This window comes from Meleagris gallopavo, chromosome 2 (genome assembly GCF_905368555.1).
Source record: "Meleagris gallopavo chromosome 2, MGAL_WU_HG_1.1, whole genome shotgun sequence".
In the NCBI taxonomy this organism is placed as follows: Eukaryota; Metazoa; Chordata; class Aves; order Galliformes; family Phasianidae; genus Meleagris; species Meleagris gallopavo.
In genome coordinates this window covers 7,418,359-7,439,497 of record NC_139405.1, presented here as the reverse complement: position 1 = coordinate 7,439,497, position 21,139 = coordinate 7,418,359, and the positions used below count along the sequence as shown (strand labels likewise).

The window sequence follows — 21,139 nt, the reverse complement described above, 5'->3', positions numbered from 1 at the left end:
CGTGGGGACATGAAGGGGGTCTCCAAGGGGGACTTCAACGGCAACACGGAGGGGTTATGTGTGAGCTCTAGAGACGCTGAGAGACGCGTGTGAAAGCGACGTAGGCACCAAAGAGAATACTGAGGGAACTTGTGAGAGCCGTGGGAGCTCTGAGGGGGCTTTCAAGGGAGCCTCGGGACGCTGAGGCGACACACGCACGTCGCTGGGGAGCGCGAAGGGGACGCGCGGAACCGCGGGCGCTGAGGAGAGCCGCGGCAAAAAAGCGGCGCCGCCGGCGGCTCGGCCCCGGTACGCTCTTCCCGCCCCCCGCCCGAGCGCCGCCCTCCGAGGCCGGGTCTGGCCGCGCGCGGGCAGGTGGGGCCCAGCAGTAAGGGGGCGGGCGGCTAGCGGGACGCAAGCGGGGAGCGAGCCGGGCGGCATGGAGACGGCGGACGGCATGGAGAAAGGGGACGGCGGGGAGAAGGCGGGCAACGGCCACGCGGAGGGCGCGGCGGCGAGCGGCGGAGGGCGGCTGCAGGGCTGCCGGGGCTTCCTGCGGCGCAACGCGCTGGTGCTGCTCACCGTGTCGGGAGTGGTGGCCGGCGTGGTGCTGGGAGCCGCGGTGCGCGGCGCGGCGCTGGGCCCGGCGCAGGTGGCCTATCTGGCCTTCCCCGGGGAGCTGCTGCTGCGCATGCTGCGCATGATCATCCTGCCGCTGGTGGTCTGCAGCCTGGTGTCCGGGGCCGCCAGCCTGGACGCGCGTTCTCTCGGCCGTCTGGGCGGCATCGCCATCGCTTACTTCCTCGGTACCACGCTGCTGGCCTCCGGCCTCGCCGTCGCACTCGGTTTCATCATCCGACCCGGAGCCGGCGCATCCGCCCTCAACGCGCCCGGCCTGGGGCTGCCGGGCAACGTGCCGGCCACCAGCAAGAAGACGGTGGACTCCTTCCTCGACCTCGTCAGGTAGGGCCGCCCCGCCGCCTCCCGCCCTGGGAGGATGATGACAGAGCCGGCGGTGTTGCACGCTGTCGCGGGGGATCCCCCCCTCCTTCCTGCTCCTCCCTCGCCGCTTGCCGGCCGCAGCGCTGTGTTAAGAGATGTGAAAGGGAGTGTAAGGCTGCATCTGCCCTGTGCCTGCAGATGCGGGGTTGCGCTCGGCAGGGAGCCGAGCTAAGTGAGGGCTTTTTGCTTTGAAGCTTTGCTGTTTTAACTGAGAGACTTACTGGTGCATCTGGGTAAACTGGCAGTATAAAAGGCTGTATTCAGAAATCCAAGTTTATGCCCTTTTCACCTCATAGAGAAATAAGATCCACGGACCCACCCAGTCGCCCATTGGCAATGCTGTATTTCATATCCATAACCTACCTCTCTTGCAGCTGAACCTGACAATTCTTGACAGACCACATTAAAGACAGTGCGAGTAGGTGGCCTGACTGCAAAGGTGACATGGAGCAGATAAGCAGTGTAGGCAGGTGAAGGAAAATGGCAAAAGGAGGAGTCAGAACGATGATGACAGCTGGGAAGAAGGTGACTGTTGTGGTGGCTGTCCCCGGTGCGTCCTAATGCAGCTGATGTAACTGGTGGCTCGTTTGCATGTTGCCATCCTGCACAGAGTAGGGTGAGAAATGGGACAGGTATGCTCCAGTGACCCTCTGGGTGTTGTGAAGTTGCTTCTTGCTCTGGTCTGTAAATGCAGATGGAGAGTTGAGTAGAGACTTGGGTAGAGCGTTCAGGTTGTTGAGTGATTTCCTTTGGAAAGCACAGGGCCAGGGGCCTTTCCTCAGTGTATGCATGGTAGCGACCTTTGAATTCAGCTTTCTCTTGGAGCTTTACGGATAGAGAGCCATCACTGTGCCATCAGCTCTAAAGCTCCTGTCTTAACACAAATCCCTGATGAACCTAGGGATGGAATGAGCTGTGTGTCTTTTGGAAATAATACCTATCTCTCCCATTAAATTCCTTCTTTCTTCTCTTTTTTTCTTTTAACCTAATTATTCTTGAAAAATGTGGGTATTTTGGTTTGAGTGCTGATCTCGGTTCTTGCAGCCTTGTCTTCAGTTAACGAGGCCTCATCTCTAAAGGGCAGAAAAGTTGCCTTCTGAACATGTAGATCTTGCAGCATCCCACTCTGCTTTTCTGTTTTAATTTTGTTCCTCAATTTTTCTATCAGATACAAGGAAACTGTTTTCAGTTGTATCAGAGGCTCCTTGTGTCCGTTGAGCCTTCAGTGTTTAGTTCCTTTCAGAAAAAGATGGAAAGAAGGTACAAGTGGGCAATCTGAGTCCCACAGCCACACTGAAAACACACTAAACTGGACTAAGTCACAGCTGTGAGTCAGATAGTTACCTTGGCTTCTGTGGAGGTGACACAGGTTGTCCTTTCCCAGGATGCCAATCCTTTCTGCTTTTGGGAGGTTCATTAATGAACGACCAAAGCTATTGCTTTTCACTATCACAACGATGTCTGGAGGTCATTTGGTACTTGGCTGCTGCTGAGGTGTTGGGGAGGGCACAACACCAGTCACCAGCTAACATATTGTGCTTTATCAGAGCGCGGTGGAAAGAGCAAGAGCAAATATTTTGCAAGAATCTGTATTGATTTGTCCACACTTCTGATGGGCGCTTGTCAAGACTGCGTGTTTAAATACGGTCAGAGTTTTGCTTTGGCTTCAATCTTTATTTGCTAATTCAATGAAATCGAACAGTTTTGCAGGAATTTCTGATTCTGTTCAAATTTCTAACAGCAGATGAGCCTGGCATTTCATCTTAGTGAGATCAGTGTTTTGATGAAACTTTGTACAAAAAGACTTTAGTAGAAAGTCTCACTCATCAAAAAGGAACGTTTCAACAGACTATTTTACAATATTTTTAATGGAAGAACAGGCCTCAGACGGTGCCGTTCTTTGCCTTATTTTGGGATGAAAATGTGTTTTGAAACCATGGGATTGGTTTTGGATTGCGAATTCTGTTTTTGTTTTTAATCTGACCCCTAGCAGTAACATGGTGAGCGGGACGGGCATAGCATCATTTGTTTTTTACAGGAAAGGTACGCGGAGGTCCAAGATGTGTGCCTCCTGCAGGAGTGTCAGAGTTTCTCAGGATGACAGATGAGTCTGCAGCATTTACATTTTATTGCTCCTTTTATTGCTCCTTCCTGCCCTTTCTGTCTCCCTGCCAGAGGTTACCAGCTGGCCTGCCAAAAGGAGTACCCACAACACTGTGAGCAAGCCCGTGGATTATCTCCTAGCCCGTCAGAGCCGGAGGGAAGGCACACGGGAGCTTGAGCACAAGGAAAAGCAGTAGCTGCGTTCTGCTGGCTTGGCTACAGAGCTGAGGGCCAGGATGGACCACAGGGAAGGTGGGCTCTTGTTCAGACATCAGTCACCCCAGTAGCACTTGCTGCTTCAAATCCTGGTTTTCCAGTGACTCGCCCAAAGCAGCATCCATGAAGGTGGTCTCAGAGTATGCTCTGAAGTCCTGCTCTGGAAACAGCAAAACTGTACTGTTAGGAAAGAAGGGGGAGATGTCAACATCGTAGTGATATCTAGAATTAAGAAATGGCTGGGAGCAGCTGCAGTTGCACAGAGACACGCTGACCACAGTACTGAGGCTGGGTGACTGAAACTCGGGGGCAGAAAAAGGAGAAATAGTGAATGTTACTGCCTGCCTTTGCTTCTGTCATTTTCTGAGCCTGGATCCTCACTCAAATTGTAGGGATTGCTGCTTCAGTTCTGTATGTAGTAAGCATTTGGCTTTTTTGTTTGCGTGCCTACACTGTGTATTTTTTTCTAATATTATTTGTAGAAAGTTGATCTTCTCTACTCCTTTCTTTTGTTCTTTGGTAGTTGCTTTTTACTACTGACTTGACCCAGTCATGCTTTATCTCCCAGGCAAAGTAGTTACAGACTGGACCCTTAGGGCAGAAAAGTATTAAATACCTGCTGTAAGTGAGTAACATTCTCAAGTTTCTTTGAGTTAAAGCAGAGGCACACACTCAAAAATAATGTACAAGCATAGTACATCCACACAGGTATGAGAAAAACAGATGAGAAAAAAACAATTGTATGGTAGTGAATGAAAATCCTGAGAAAGAAGGAAAAAGAAAGCCACTTAGTAGAGCAGTCCAAGCTGTGATGCGTTCTGGCAGATCTTCAGATGGCAGTAAAGTTGCTGTCTGTGGACTCTTACCACTGAAAAGACTTCATTGAAAAACAGGAGATAAAGCAGCACAGAATATTTTCCTAATGTTCACCTCATTTAGTCCAGACTTCCTCAGAAAAATGTTTTCCAACAGAAGACTTTTGGCCTTAAAAGTGGAACCTTTGTGTAAGAAGCAATAGAAGAGGAATGCATGTTATTTTAGGGTTTTGTTCTGCTCGCCTGGATTTCCCTTCATGGTTTTGCTGCCAGAGCGAAGCTGTTTGCAGAGCTCTAGCAAAAGAAACATTTAGAAACAGTGATTAACAATAATCCCTTATACATGCAACAAAGGAGTTCCTGTGCCAACTTTATTCCACAAGGTAAGAAAAAGAAGAATTTGATTGTAACATCAAAATTGATAAGGATGGAAGCTACAGCCTCCAAAGTGAAGCTGCACTTGCACATTTGGGATATATTGTGCTTTGTTACAGAATGGTAATCCCATTTCCCCTCTGTGAGTGCTCTGGCATGGCAAAATGTATCCATCTTTAGCATTTATGTATGCTATTCTTTACAGTAGTCAAACAGAAAATATGCAAATCCTGAAACTTCTGCAGCTGGTGCTGTTGCTGTATATGGTTCCTATTTTAAGTGGATTTGAGATGGTGCTTTCCTGGGTGGTGTGGGCAGTGTGCAGGTACGTGGAGATCTTGCCACCCAGCCCAGCTGCTGCTCCAGCCCCAGGATGCAGCTGTTATGTATGACAGCTGTCTGGTGGTCTGTCTCTCTCTTTGGTTGCAGCTCAGAGGGGTTGCACAGTCTCCCTCTATCGCGTACTTCAGCGTTAGGCTACAAAAACTGTTCTTGTCTGTGTAGGTGATGCCTAGAGCAGTGGGGCAGCCGAGGTGCACACTGCCATGATGTCAAGCCTTGCTACATTGCATCATTCTGCTTCACTCTTTGTGTCACAGCCTGATCCCAGACCCCGTGCAAGGCTCCTTATCACACAGACTCAGGGTTTCTGTATGGGTGTGCTCTTGCAATAGCACAAGTCTGCTTTGGAGAGCTGGCTATGTTCTTTAGCATGGGGCACGGCGGTGGCAGGATTGCAAGAAACAAGCAGCAGTAGTCAGTAATCCTGTGATAGAACCATGCTGATTTCTTTCTAACTGGCAAATATCTGCATTTAGTTTGCACACCCAGTTACACACCCTTTCTGCTTGCTGGTTCATCTGGCCAGGAGGATGTTTGCACTTCCCTGTGCGACTCCTGAGCTCACCTGGGGTTGCTGACTGTAGGGACAGAGGTCTGGTTTTCTGTGGGGCTGTGAGCTTTGCTTGGCTGCACATGCTGGGTGAAGCCTGTGGGCACAGATGAGCCCAGGCAGGTCAGCAGCCAGCACTTGGCTCTCCCCGAAGCCTGCGGCATCCTGGCCCCTGTTTTTAGGCACTGGGGTGGTGTTCTTGAACAAACCCGTCTTGGGCAATGAAGCTGAAAACCTGTGGTCTGACTCACCTGTAATTAAGGCTTAATTTAATTTGCACACTAACTGATCTTAGTGAGTGATGAGCATAGTCTGTGCAGGACTTGTGCCTCTGTGATAAGCCGTTTATTTGTTGATTGCTTTTTATGACCTGGAGCACCTTTGTTAAACTTCAGAGTTTGAAACAAAGAGGAGCAAACTTGTTTCTTTACGTGTCATTGTAAATTAGTAGTCAGGTGTGCTTAAAAGCTGGGCTGGACAGAACACACGATGCAAGGGAATCTTTGAGTCCTCCTGGGCTGCTGAACCAAAATGCAATGATCAGTTGTCAGAAATGCTTATTTCAGTTCTCAGAAACAAGTGCAGTGAGCAGTGCTCCAGGGATAAAGCAGAGTGACAGAGATACGCTCATGTTTGTATAGCATTGTGCTGCTCTCATTGGAAGCAAGAACCTGCCCCTTGCCTTCATGTAGCAGGGTTGCTGGCATCGCTCAGTATGTGCCATAAGTATATGCTTGTTGTTCAGTCAGTGTTTAATTACTGGGGCCCATGCCTGACATACTGTGTAAATTATGGGCTTTTTGATTCCTCGGCCACATGGAAGCACTGGAGAACCATATTGTTTAGGCTTTGGGGTTGCTTCTTGTGGTTTGGTTTTGTCAGGATGGAAATGCTGATTTTAAAAAAGTAATTTGATTTCTGCTCGTTTTTCCGTCTCATATTTTTTTGTCATCTTTGCTCCTTCAAAACCCAGACTATTCTCAAAGAGAAGTAACCACCCTGATCTTGAAAAGCTGAAAGGAAGTATTCTGATTTCTTTTTTTTTTTTTCCCAACAACATATTTTCCTTTCCCTTTTTCTTTCTTGGGGGGATTAGCAGGACAAAGATTGAAGGGAACTCAAGCTTTCTTGGAGGCTGTTTTTATGCAGTGCATGGAACAAAGGATGAGAAGAAGCTTCCCTCAATTCTTTTTGCCACAGGTGATAGGCTGTAGGTAAGCTCCTCTGTTTTCTTATCAGGAGAATTCACGTGCACTCTTATTGCACTCGGCTGGCAGCATTCTCAGTTCTTAGCCCCAGAATTCCTACCCTTGCCACGTGGGGTCTCGTTTTCAGCCCAGAGGTGAGCAGCTTCCCTTCTCACTTTGCTTTCTGACACAGCAAAACAAGATGCTGTTTGGCCAGGGGAACACATGCTCTTTACCCATTGCAGGGGGGGGGAAAGGAAGCAGCGCAGTGCAAAGGACTGGTGAACTATAAAATACAAGAAGCCAGCAACTTTTTCCTTATGTACCCCAGTTAATAATTTTTTTTTTTTCTGTCCACGTTGCACCCAGTGTAAGCATTTGGCAGGTTGCACGCTGCCCTCTCTGACCTGATGCTCCATTTGTGTTTGTATGAAGGCACTGCTGAATTCAGATGTTGCAGCTTTCCATCCCAGCTGCCACTGCTTCCATCCGTGACATTTAACTGCTTCAGTGCTTGCAGACAGCTCTGGCCCCTGGCATTGTTCTGCTTTGGCTTGGTGTTCAGGGAAGCCGACCTTGTTGTGTTGAGGGCTTAAGCTGTCCTCTTAGTTGAGCTGTGCTGATTGGATTGTCCTTTGTGGTCATGCTGTGGGCAAATGATAATCATGCAAGTAACATTAAAAATCTACCTGACCCTGAGGGCTATTAGCTGTTGCTGCAGCTGGTATGGCTAAGCTAGGTTGGGTAGCCACTGGTTGATGTGTTTATATAGCATGGTGTCTGATTGCCTCTGATTTCCAATCGAAATGGGGGTGTGGAGGCAAGTAGGGACTTCTTGTGTGAGCAAGAGGAGATGTGGAGATCTTACATTGCTGGAGAAGAGGCAAGACATCTGCTCCATGCTGCCAGACTGTCTCCTGCAGTCCATAGCTCACTAATGCCAGTGTGCTTCTTTTTGCAAAAGAAATTTCTGAGAGTAAAACACCTCAAATTCATTTTAGAAACTGCAAAAATATTTCATTTTCTTGTTTGTGTTTTACAGAAACCTGTTTCCTGCAAATCTTGTTGCTGCTGCTTTCCGAACGGTAAGAAATGTGTGTGAATTTTGGATGTGAGGTACACTGCAAGCAGACCAAGTGACTTTTGCTATTAAAAAAACGAACAAAACAAACCAAAAAACACACAAAGATGGTGTAGAAAATATCAAAAGTCATACTACTTCTGGTGGGTGGGACTGTTAGAAGCACCTGACGTAGTAATACATAGGAATTCCACAGCAAGTGGCGTGATTTTGAACAGTACTCCTCAAGAAAAGGCAAATTCATGGCCAGTGTTTTATAGGTCCACCAGAAATGTTCTGTAGGCTGCTCCACTTTGAGAACTGCTTGGGACAGTGATGGCAACTCTCTGCTTTGTACCCAGTAGCTTACACTGTGCCATGACTAGCTGGCAGAGCCATACATGGCTGTGTTTTTAATCTCTCTCTTGCCATTTCTAGTAGTGAAATAGTGCGAGCACCACTTGCCTTCCACAGGAGGCAGTGCAACAGCATGATGCATGAGCAAGAGCAGGGTAGAGGAAAGGGGAATCCCTTGGCTGCTGCCCGAACCTGGGAGATCAGTGGTCGCAGGGCACTTCTCTGTCCCCACATGGTCAAGGAGCTATCACTCTCTTTTCTTATACAAGGCAGGCTCATTTTTCCACACTGTGATTTCCAGCAGAAGTTCCTGATAGTAACCTCCTTTTTGTGAAATGCTAAGTGATGCAGTCATATTAATAATCTGATCAACAAACACTGAGGTGTTGTTTTTTTTTTTTTTCCTTTTTCTTGCAGTATGCAACAGATTATAAGATAGTGCTGAGAAACACTACCTCTGGAAATGTCACGTTGGAAAAGGTAAGGTCACTTCTTAGTGGTTTTTAGCTGTAACATTTTGCTACCTCACAGTCTTAGCAAATACTTTTACTTGTCTGGAACTGAGACACACACACAAGTCAGGTGAGTTACCTGCAGTCAAACAGGAAAGCAGTGATGGATAAGAGAGTTGGACTCAACTGAGCTGGTGCTGGATACCCGATTTTTAGACCATGCATTCTTAGACTCAGCCTCACTTGATCTCAGTACTGATTAGTCCCTCTGACTAGAGTTTCCTAATTTTCTATAGCCTTGAAATTAAGTAGCAATTAGGCTGACTGAATGTGTCCTTTAGACCTTACTCTCCCTTAATAATTTACAGAAAATGACCTTTTTTTTTTTTTTTTCTTTAAAGAAAGGTAAGTTGAGAATTTTCTCTTGGTGCAGAAACTGTGTGTGTGATTTTTAATTAGTAACAAGTGGTCTGAAAGGATACAAGTTTTAGACAGAACATCAGAAGTAGGCTGCTATTGCAGTGTGGTGAAAATTAAACCTAACGGACAGGATCGTGTTCTGTATGCAACTCATAGGACTTGCAGTGGTGATCTGCAGTCTGTTAGTGGAATCTCTCCTAAGCACAGGGCCATAAAACATCTTTGTTATTGACCAGAACCAATATATTATAGATCCAGTAATAACTACATTCACTTTACAGACAGAGTGCTACAAAACTGACCCAGTATCTTGCCTGTAGTGTTTCACTTCACTCCAAACAGGCTTATGTGGGGTTTTGGGGAGATAGAACTGTGATGGGAAATGGCTTTTTAGGGTATTTTATATCTCTCAGATTCAGTCTGACTGTCTGAGACACCAGATATACTGCTTTATTTTTATTATGATTTATAAGTCTCTAGGGCAAGTCCTCTGTAGTGTTTGTAGTTGTCATGTAGGGGTTCAGATGGGGCTTGCCCTCTGGTTCCACCAGTCTATGAAGAAGGCAATTTGTGCACATCCAGAGGGACTCTGGAGCCAATCCCTTGGTGCAGGAGATGCTGGCCTCGTTACCTTCTCTCCACGCATGGTGTGTGAGCAGGCAGTGCAGAGCAGTGTGTTTCCCAACCCTGCTCTCAGCTCATGGGCTGAACTTCTCCCTGTTTTGTGGCCAGGGTGGTAGGTGGCTTAGATGGCACAACAAGAGCTGTGCAGGGGAAAATCAATCCTTGCTTAGAAGCCTGCTATCGCATGGTGAGCGGTCTCACTGGGGAAAAAGGCAGCTGCATCTGCCCAGGCTCTGTCCATGCCTGTAAGATCACATTAGCCCAGATCTGCACGCACTCCCTCTGCCATGGGTGTGTGGGAACGCCTGCAGAGCAGCCATGTGACCCCAGAAGCACACTTTCTCTTCTCGTGCTATTAAACCCTCAGGCAGTACATGCCCATGCAGCCTCGTGCTGCTAAAACCAATTTTGACATGAAAGGCTGTAACAACATGCATTTAGGCAAAGTGTGGTTGCTTACATCATGGATTTATTGTTCATTTAAGCAGGAGTAAAGAAAAGGTGAATAAGACTCTCGTTCATCTTCAGTGTAAACTGAAGATTAGGCAGAAGTTGTGCTCTTGCCAACCGAGCACAGATCAGGGCCAGCCATATTGATTGGGCACAGGCTCATCTGTTGAGCACTTGTTAAATGCTTTGGGAAGTTGTAATTTATCCTCAAGAGATAAGAATCTATTTCTTGGCAATTTAAAATGTAAAAATCTTTTTTCTGTTTTCTTTCATTTTTGTATTTACCTGACTAGTTTGATGCAATACCACAAACGATATTGTGACTTTGCCTCAGGTGCTTGCTTTTGCCCATGGTTATGATGTAAATGTTATTTCCCCTATTACTTTTCCAAAACTTTTTTCAGTTCATGGTGTGGAACCAGATCTGTACTTTAATTCCAGAAGATGCCTTCCTGTCTCCAGGAAAGAGTGAACTGAAAAAAAAAAAAGAAGCATCACCTCAGTTCTGTTAGCATCAGTACTGCTCTGACTATGTTATTTATGGATAGATGAGAATTAAGTTTGGAAGGGAAGAGTATGGTTTTGGGATAATACTTAGTTTAACTATCATATCCATAGAATCTGTGTTGCAGAGAAGCAAGATGAAAATCCTATCTAATGTTTTCTTTCATCAGTGGAGTATTGGATCGAATAGGGGAAATGTTTACCCTTTTCCATACCAACGATGCATACATAACAAAGTTTTCTATTGCTTTTTGTTGTTTTTTTTTTTCTTTTCCTACTAATAGGCACTGCCTTCTGTTGCTGATGATATGAGTAGAGGGGCACGTAGATTCTGCTAAGGCACATTCTTTTTTGTTGTTTCACATGCTCCCTCATGTTTACCTAGCTTTTATGGCTACATCCTCTCTCCAGGAGGCCATGAGAGACGCTGAGTTCCTCCTGTGGCAGTAGTAAAAATACACAAACTGCTGGTTGCTCTTCTTCCTCACATCACATGGCTGCAATATCTTTTCAGCCACCTACTCCTGAGTTGGCTCAATGTCAGCAGTTGTTTCCTTAATATGCTTTTTTTTTTTTTTTTTAAGAGCTAAAAAACAATAGGATCTTCAGAGGGATTCAAGGACCAGAAGAGGTCTGTGAATCTTTCTACTAGGACACATAATTTCAAGCAAACAATAACGTGTTCTACAGTTTACCCAGCAACAAAGCTCTCATTAAAGCTGTTTTTGTTTGATGTCCACGATGCTGCTTGGTTTGGCAGCTCCTTTGCGGTGATGGACTCTTCTGTTAGAGTACAAAAAGGCTGTTCAGCATCTGCCAGTTTTTGAAGCTGGGATTGAGAGGATCTTCCGCTCAGGATTTACTGCTGGATTTCTTCCACCTTTTGCTGCAAGGAGGTGAAATTCCCTGAATACGGTAGATTGCTCCTGAAAATTCCAGGGCACAACTTCTGCCTAAATTTGCAGAGATGGTAGGTGATGGGGAGTGCTGTGTGTTTTAAAGAAATTGGCTCAAATGAGAGCACGACCTGAAGGTAGCTTGGACACAATGACAGTGAATAAAGTGAACCAACTAAGAAGTTTTTAGTGGCTGTGCACAGAGTCCTTTCTCTTGTCACCAAGAACTCCTTGGTCCCCAGATTGCAAGAAATTGGCTTCAAAAGCTTGTAAGTGTGAGTGCCTGGAGAAGAGCAGTAGCAAAGACGGCAGTGCTGGGTGGACATCAGACATCTCTGAGGACAAGAGAGGACTAAACTCTGTGTCTTCGTTTTAGAGAGTGATGAGGTGAGGGAGTTTGAGATGAATTGCTCAGTTTATGTACAGTAGACCACTGTGAATGGTAAGATGAAAGGTGAGAAACTATGTGTCGTGGCTGTATCTAACTGGAGGTTCTGTTCCTCACCCTCCTCTAGCTTCCCAAGGCAAAATTTGGCAAGCCTTTGGCTCTAAAGAAGGCAGAGTGACTGATGCTTGTGGGAACTGAATGAGCCAGAAGACCTCTGAACTGCTCTAATCAGGGAAATGGTGTTCCAAACTGGGCAATGAGGAGCTCTAGCTCAGTTCTGCTCTGTGTCCCTATATGCCCTACACAGCTGGTGGGAAGCTGCCTGATCCTCTTGCAGATTGAGTTGCTGTTTAGCCTTGTTCCTGGGATCAGAGCTTTGAGAAGTCCAAATGGTAGTGAGTTGCTAGGCTCCAGGCTCATGCTGCTGCATTTAATGAGCTGAGAGAGCAGTACTCCAGCAGGAGTTTAAAGGGCAGAGATGCTTTGCAAAACATCGGTATAAGTAGTGTCATGAAATTCTCTGCTCTGGTAACATCCAGGTCAGGATGCCTGGCACTTTCAGCAGCTTGAAACATTGTGTTTGTGTTCCATAGCAGGGTTGGATACTGACAATTGTTTTTTTTTTCAAACTTCTCCATGAGAACCAAAACAAAAAGACCATTCAGTGTTTTTTTTCTTTTGTAAAAACATTTTTTTGAGGTAGAAAACAGTTGGATCCATTATGGTGACATTTTATTCCTGGCAGGGGTTTTCATATTAGCCTTATATCAAGTGAACCTGATATAGAACCATTAAGGTTGAAGAAGACCACTAAGATCATCATATCTGACCGTAACCCATCCCCATCATGCCCACTCAGCAGCAGTTTAACCTTCACACTGGTATGTTTTTGTGTGTAATTTATGTTTTATTCCCTTCTGTGCAGTTCCTTGTTTCCACCTGTCACTTAGAGACAGTTGAGTTCAGCAGTATATTTCCAGTGAAAGAGTGATCTCAGGCACATTAATTTTATTCTGATCTGTAGCAGATCAGGATCCTGAGTTCTTTACTCAGTATTCATTTTAGACTTTTAGCTGAGAATGCTCTTCTTTCCTAGTGTTGAGTTAGTGTCTATTTTAACTGAAGCACCAAAGCTTGTCCATAAGCCTGATCTGTTTTAGGAGCCCATCCAAATAAAACAAAAAATTGACAGGTAGAGTTTGTACTGCCAAGTTGGGGAAAGAGAGTGTTGATCAAAGCAATTGTATTTTTATGAAGCCAGGAGAATGCTCACTCAGTTCACAAGATACTGCTTTGCCAAACGAGTCCCTGTCCTTCCTGAGAGACAAGCTGTGAGGAGCAGTGGAGCAGACTTGAGTAAGCTACATTTTGTGGATAGGTGGATCCTCTTTTTTTATTCCCTTGCTTATACCATACAGCTGTGTGATTTTAGAGAAGGAGAGCAGTATCTCTTCTGTGTGTCTCCATGGCTGACACGGATGGATGAATGAGCTTTACCACAGTTTCCTATCTTTCTGTGCCTTTTTTTTCTCCTTCTCAGTTCTTAATGTTGACTGTTTTCTCGTGGTTTTCACCTTGGTATGAGTATTGCACTAAAGTAATGGAGCCAGCAGTTTTTGAAAAGATTCCTCTCAGATGTGTCAGGAAAATCATAGGGTATTTGGAACCAGACCACTGAAAGCAGCTCTCAGGTACAATTTGATATTCTATGCAGTAGAATATCATAGTGCCTACAACAGCTGACACCTGGAATAAGCAGAGTAGGAAGTCAGCACAGCCAGTATCTGCCATCTGCACCCACAGTATCTCACAGACTCATCATCGTAGGGAAACTGAAGAAAGTTTCAATCTTCTAACCACTGTTCCACTTTTACCCTCTATGTGTGTGACTGGTATCTGTATTGTTTCACATCTGCAGTGGAGCTTGTCCTGAGCAAACTGTGAGGTTTCCTATTCAGCTTACTGAGAACACATGCATTGTATTAGAGTATAAGGGGAGGTTGTGGCAGGCCCTTTCCCTCTTCAGTAAATCCATGCCAGCTGGAACTAAGGAAGTTTGTACTAGGGATAAATCCAGATCTTGTTTGGTTCCCTTCAACTGTGTAATGCATTTCCATTCTGCAGTGGAGAGCTGTCTTGGGTAAAATGCTGTCCTTCCCAAAATAGGCTCTGCATGTTGATTTTGGGTCAGCTAACAGAAACAAAACAAAGTGGCTCTTTTGTTGGGGTTTGTGCCAGTCTCACACCTACCAAGCCTTCTTATTTTGCCTCTACAGATCCCTGTTGGTACTGAGATTGAAGGGATGAATATCCTGGGACTGGTGCTCTTCGCTCTGGTTTTAGGAGTGGCACTGAAAAAGCTTGGCCGGGAAGGAGAAGATCTCATTCGCTTCTTTAATTCATTCAACGAGGCAACTATGGTCTTGGTTACCTGGATTATGTGGTAAGTGGGACTACATGTACATGTGCAATAGAATATTATGCTTAATTCAGGAATCTTACAGTTCATCCATCTCTCCAGCTTTTTCATATCAGATCCCTCACTAGCACAAAAGCAAAGGTTATGCTGTTACTCTGTAAGGTATTTTCTACTTGTTTCTGACCTGTAATTAGATAATTATGCCTAGCTAGGGTATCAGATAACTGCTAAAAATCCTGTCCTGAACTCCATTTTTATTAATTAGAGTAAAGAAGACATTTTGTTTCAAAACAACATAAGCCCGTGGCTAGCTGCCATTGTGTGCCTAATGGTGTGGGGTTTCAGTGAATAAATGAGGTGTGAGCAAGGGAGGAATGTAGCCGTGTGAAAGCTAGGGATGTGTGTGATGGGAGTGCATCTGCAGATGTGGTGCAAAACGTGGTGCCAAACTGTACTTGCAGGTTCATGCCTTAATTTTTCTGTTGGTCAGATGGTTTCTTGTACTGACCTGAAACATACCCAATGAGATTGGAAGATAGCCCCACTCGCTGTTAAATAGTTTGAGAAGAACTCTGCCAAATGCAACAGTACAGAGTGCCATGTGTCCACTTGGATCACAGAGTGACTGTGAACCTAAGTCCCTTTGGTTCCTAGGCCTAGAAGGGGAAGCAGCAGCAGATTGTCTCCATCCTCCTGAAACATTATGGTGGATGCTGGATATTGAATGTCCATCATCGTTACGTGCAGATCTTTAAGTCTCCGTTCCTCTTCTAAGATCTTGTTTTTCTGGGTGAAGCAAGGGCAAGAGATATTAGCAACTGACTGCTTGTTTCTTGCTTGTGTTTCTCTAAGAATGCTTCTCTAAGGACGCTTCTCTCTTTCTTGCTTCCAAGAGTAAGTCTTTTCTAAGACTGTATATTTTGTCTCTTGCCTGTGCTTGAGCAAATCCATTATTTCACTCCCTTGAAGGCCAGACACATTTATGTTGGTTTGGCAGATCTCAGTTCCTATCATCCAGCAAAAGCTTGTATGTGAGCAACAAGGGAACACTGAATTTTTTCACTAGGCAAGAAATCAGTGAGTTCAGGCCACCTGAGCTCTGGAGCAGGACCACCCCCCAGCCTCCTGTTCGGGTTTTGTCTGTCATGTAGGGTGAGTCTAGGCCTCCGAGCAGTAGTGTGGCTCTTGAGCAGGTGGGAGGTTCTAGATTCCTCTTGTGGAAACCAATGGTACTAATACATCATATGCAAAAGCAAATGTTTGTGAGAACAGTCGATGAACAAATGAATGATAAGGTATTTATCACTCTCTTTTTAAAGCTACGTTAGAGAAGCTATGAAGTTATCTTAACAAAGGGTATTTTCTCTGTTCTTCGTTTCTGATTCCAGTAATTTTCCTCCAAGAAAGAAGCAGAAATGTTTGAGGGAAAAAAAAAAAAAACACCAAAAAAAAAACAAAACGGAGTTTGCACAGGCAGATCTGTTATTTGCTACCTAAGAGTCTGAAAAATTTGAAGTGTAAAAGTAGCTTATGTCTCTTAAATGTAATTCCTTGGACACTGAATGCTGATAAGAGGCAGTTCTTGTATTCAGCTGATTACAGTGCTAACGCTTCAAGCCAATCAGTTGGTATGTAATCCTTTACTTTGTGGATTACTGGGGCCACAGCTGCCTCTCAGCACCACCATAGCCCTTACTGCTTCTCTTTCCTTCCTTAAGGTTCCTGTGTCTTCCTGATAGTGATACAAAATATGTCAAACTGCATGTACTTCCCAAAGGATACTTTGGAATTGGTAAAATCGTACCACCAAGAGGGGAGGCTAACAGTGCTCTTTTGTAACCCCATTCAACAGCCTTTCTTGTCCTTAGCAGCACTTCGGTCTTAACTTCCATCTCTCTTCTCCAGTCTCCCTCTTCAAAGGGAAGGATCTAGCCACAGGTTCAAGTTCAGCGTTCATGTTTACAGAGCTTGTACAGGATTGGGGCTCAGACAGACCTGGCAGATCTGGCAGAGGCTGAGAGGTGAAGTGTGACAAGTCCTACCAGAGATTCGGCCAGTGGAGGCCAGAGCAAGGATGCTCACACAGAACTGGGACAGAGTGAGGTGCAGAACAAAGGAGTTACAGACCTGCTGAGGTAGAGGCAGGCTAGGAGTAAGTGGTTGATCTTGGCAGTCTGAAGGTTTGCATGTTTCCAAGTCTTTAAGTGCTTAACTTAAACCTTTCATTTGTTCTGATTCCATGGATCTGTCTTGCTGAACATAGGAGTTGTGTTATAGGGAAGAGTGGGATAAAAGCATTCATTCTTGAGATGTGCAAACGAATCTATTGCAGCTGTGCTTCTAGGACAGGGTGTTGGAGATCTAGCTGACCTTTTAGCGTTTCTTAGTCTTAGATGCAGGAATAGGTAGTGGTGCTCAAACATAAACTTTCCAAGTACGGCTTTGAAGGAAATGACTTGAATCTGGAGTGATTTCCATAATTTGCTTAGTAGCTGTTGTGCTGCATGTGCAAGGGCAGTTCCAAGCCAGAGGTGTGGCAGTGGCAAATGCAGCCTTTCCCCCTGGAGCAGTTCCAAACGTTTCTGACAAAGGAAATGTCAAACAAATGCTGACGTCCTGAGACATTTCTAGATAGGAGAGGTGGAAAAGTGCATACGTGGCTGTTGACTTGAGGGAGGCACTGGAAGCCTGGTCATTGGACTTAGTCTTGCAAATAGCCAAGTTACTTGCTTGCTTTGTCAAGCGCATCAGCAGCCTTTAGCTGAGCTCTGCAGTATGGCTCACTGGTACAGGGATAGCTTTTTTTTTTTCCTGCACAGAATGTGTTGGCACCCAGTATGCCCACCATTTTAATGACCTAACTTCATACTTCTGCTGGTGGTCACAGACTGCATAATATGCCACTCTTCCACTCCTTTCTTTGCTCCAGTCACATGCTTCTTTTTCTTTCCTAACATCTGCCTTCCCTTCAATAGCGACCTTAATTTTGGAGATGTGCCTGCCTTCCTCCCCAGTGCACTAAAAGACCACCTGAGTGTCATGTTCCAGTAGTTTCAGCCAGCATTTCTACTTCTTGCCTGGATTTCTTTTCTTCATTTTCCTAGATAGCTCTTTGAGTATCTGGGAGATTTTTTTTTTTTTTCCAGTTTGACTGTTTACCTTTCACCAAGCAAACATGTAAAAGAGGCCTTCCAAACTTGTATAATCTGAGTGTGTGGTAAGTAAGGTGCTGACCCTCAGTAGGAGTGGCATGTTCTTTAGAAGAGCATTATCTCTAGAAGGGGGAACTTGTTTTTCAAGGTTTTTTTTCTTTACACTTATTGACAGACTGTACTTGTTTATGCAGGTATGTACCTATTGGTATTATGTTCCTTGTTGGGAGCAAGATTGTGGAGATGGAAGATATTGTGCTTCTGGTGACCAGTCTGGGAAAATACATCTTTGCCTCTATTCTGGGCCACTTCATCCATGGAGGGATCATTCTGCCACTCATTTATTTTGCATCCACACGTCAAAATCCGTATCGTTTTCTCTTAGGACTTATCACACCATTTGCCACTGCTTTTGCCACTTGCTCCAGGTGGGTGTTTCTTTGGGGAATATATGTGTCTGGGAATATACATTGCAATTGTCATTATAAACTGCTTATATCTTAATACCAGAATGTGTTTAGTTTTAGGTGAAAATATTCCTAAAATTGCAAAAAGAGGCAACTGAGCATAGAGTCTCACTGCTCTCAGCAGCCTGCTAGACAGGAAACACTTATAATTAGGTGTTGAAAACAATTCCTCAAGATATTGATAATGTGTAGCATGATGCTAAGTTGGAAATTTGGGGAAGAAGAGGTGAAAGCATTTGTCTTAAGATCTTGCCAGCTTTCAGTTTTAAGCAAGGGGTCAGTAGTGAGGGAGTTTGTCCTGAGAAATTTAGTTATCCAAGTTCAACAGAATCTGGAACAACTTTAGCCTGATTTTTGTATGAGCAAAGCAGGTTTATTAGCTAGCGTAAAGTGACTTAGCATTTTTGATTTCAAAGATCTGGCCTTATCAGCTTTTATTTGTTGTAAAGAAAGATTGCCAAATTATCAAGCATGTCATTTAACCTTTTCCCAAGAGGCTGACTCTGGACCAAAGATCACGAATGTATAAATGAATATATAAAAACATTTTGAGTCATTTCCAAAAGAAGCAGACACATGACTGTCACAGGAGCTGAGTTAAATGTGAAGTAGGAGAGGGTTTGTGAAGGAAGCCATACAATTTATAATGCAAGAAATAAATCCAGCAGTGATTGTTTCACTTGCCTGTCCATTTGAGAAAGTAATAGTACAAGACCAAGAGATTACTGTTGCAACAGCTGTACTTATATTTGCATGTATTGCTGTGTTTTTTGTGTTTTGAGACCTTATCAATCCACAGCTGTGTTACGCTGCATACCTTTAGGTCATGAGTTCTTGCATCTTGGAGATCAGAGTCCTTACCAGCTATTTCTGTTTAGAAGGAGGTTCTGCTCAAGACCAACGGGGGGGACATAGCTATCATGAGTGAGGGACTACAAAATGGTATCACCATCCTGACACGTTGTTGTGCAGCATGTTACAAGTCATGAGGCAGCGGACTCGCTACTCAGCATCCCTGCTGCTTTATGTTTGACTTCTTTCTTGCTCTGTTTTTCTAGCTCAGCCACTCTCCCATCGATGATGAAGTGTATTGAGGAAAACAATGGAGTCGACAACAGGATCAGCAGGTTTATCCTTCCTATTGGCGCAACTGTGAACATGGACGGAGCTGCTATTTTTCAGTGCATGGCAGCCGTGTTTATTGCTCAGCTCAACAACGTCGACCTCAACGCTGGGCAAATCTTTACCATTCTGTAAGTTGCTTGTTATTGTAACCACATCCTTCTGGCCCCCAGATGCATTAAAGCCTGTGGTCTCCCTGTTAATAGCTAGCATTTATAGTTTGCATTCCATGTCTCTGACTTAAAGCTTGCAAACTGCTATGAGGCATAATGATAGGGTGATTAAAGGATGGAGTCTTTCAAGCTTTATAAGATTGACTAGAATCTCTGTTTAATAAAAGGTGGAACCTGGGAGGAGTAATGAAATTATGAAACAGACTTTGAACTGTTTAAAGCTGCTCCTCACATTGAATTCCTCTCCGTACTTAAGGATCTCCTCCCACTCCACTTGCCATTAAGCTGGGTAATTGTGGCATGCTGCACTACCAAGAATGCTACCCTCCGGATGTCCTAGAAAATCCTCCTGCCAGCTCCCCAGTTCCTTTTGTTTCAGTTTCATACTCAAGACACTGCTCCTCCAACCTCTCTGCCCTTACTACCACTTTATCACTGGTTTCCCAGGTCAGACCCATGACCATCCCCCTTCTGATCATTATGCTTTTCCTCATTGTACCATACACTGCCTTAGTCCTGTTCTTTCTCTAGGACTCTCCTGTCTATGCCTGGAGCATCCTTGCAGGTCCAGTGTCCCATGAATTGTACCATCCTCTTTTATTCCCTGCCCAAAATCCAATAAGTGAGGATCTTACAAGGAGTTTTAATCCCTCACTGTGCCAAGAAGTTATAGGCTCTATCCACCATATACCTTCTCACATTTTCTACCTTCCCCACCCAGGTTTTATTTTCTTCTTTACTGCATTTCTCAGTACGTTGTTTGTCTATTTAAGGCAGGGCTGGAATATTATTTTCTTTGCAGATGGCCAAATTAGCCTTTCATGTACTCATAGTGAGTCAAGTGTTAACACAAGCCTGAGAATTATCCAGTGATAGCTCAAGGGAAAAACAATTGCAGACATCTTCACATAGAAAGGTGTGTGATTCATGTCTGCTGCATGTGCACTGTGTAAAGATCTGTTTGAATGCAGGTGAGACACAAGGAAGGGACAGTATTATTTGTATGCATCTATGGACAGCATACTTGGACTTCTGAGACCAGCTCTTAACGCACATCAGTCCTCCTTAGCACATAGGTTGTCATACCTTGGGCAGAGCTAGAGCTTCAGATTAGTCCTAGTTCAGCAGTTGTGCTTCTTCCTGTTGTGAAGCTAGTCTGGGATACTTTATCCTCTGCATGGCACAGTTCACCTTTATACATTTGGGGAGTAAAGAAAACATGTATTCAGCATCTTGGAAACAGATGTGGTATTAACATAGTGAGAAATGATTTGGGTTTTTTGTTTTTTTGTTTTTTTGTTTTTTTTTTTCCTGTTCTGAAGTGTTATTAAAGACAGAGCTGTTACCTTGGTAGCTGCCGTGGATGCCTGCTGAGCAACTGTACTCTATATCCATTATTATACCTCAGCAGGCAGGAAGGGATTTGCCTGGGAAGCAAATGATCTGTGTGTCCCTTGCTGTGGAGTTTGTTTACAATTCCTAAAGCAGGGAAATGTGTGACGTAAATGTAGAAGAGGAGTGCTGCAGGGCTCGTACTAACCAGAAACAAAATTGATTTGCAGCGTCACGGCAACTGCATCCAGTGTGGGTGCAGCTGGGGTTCCAGCTGGAGGAGTCCTCACCATCGCTATTATCTTGGAGGCCATTGGACTTCCCACCAACGATCTCTCCTTGATATTAGCAGTGGACTGGATTGTGTAAGTACTTCAGACCACATGCATGTGCTGTTACGTGACATGTTCAGCTGGAAACACGGTTCAGGATAGTCCAAGTGTGGTATAAAATAAAACCCTACTAGGTGTGGCTTTCTGCAGGATGGGAAGCTCATGACAGGTGATAGAAAATGGTAAATATGGTGGTTCCTACTCAATTAAGTAGTTAGTGTGCTAAAATCCCTGTTCAGTATTTTTTACTGAGCCTTTATTGAATTCAATTTCAAGTTTCAGTTCCCTCCAGAGGATTGTTAAGTTTGTTCAAAATATTGCTGGAAATTAGTTGGATATGAGGAAGGAAGGGAGAAAAGGAAAACAGCCTGAATAGTGATGGAAAACAGATGTGTGAAGCAACCTTCATCAGAAGCAGTTGC

The 21,139-nt window shown here is 44.7% G+C and overlaps 1 protein-coding gene across 1 annotated transcript in view; it reads left to right on the top strand.

Annotated features, from left to right (window-relative positions):
- Nucleotides 1-344: 344 nt before the first annotated feature.
- The window catches only part of SLC1A4 (solute carrier family 1 member 4), a 32,509-nt gene continuing 11,714 nt past the window's right edge, over nt 345-21,139 (top strand). Inside the window, exons 1-7 of the mRNA XM_010706509.4 lie at nt 345-942; nt 7,612-7,654; nt 8,404-8,466; nt 13,997-14,163; nt 17,486-17,719; nt 18,817-19,011; nt 20,616-20,750. Of these exons, the coding sequence (XP_010704811.2) occupies nt 419-942; nt 7,612-7,654; nt 8,404-8,466; nt 13,997-14,163; nt 17,486-17,719; nt 18,817-19,011; nt 20,616-20,750 (1,361 nt within the window). The 5' untranslated portion in view covers nt 345-418. The remainder of the gene's footprint in view (nt 943-7,611; nt 7,655-8,403; nt 8,467-13,996; nt 14,164-17,485; nt 17,720-18,816; nt 19,012-20,615; nt 20,751-21,139) is intronic.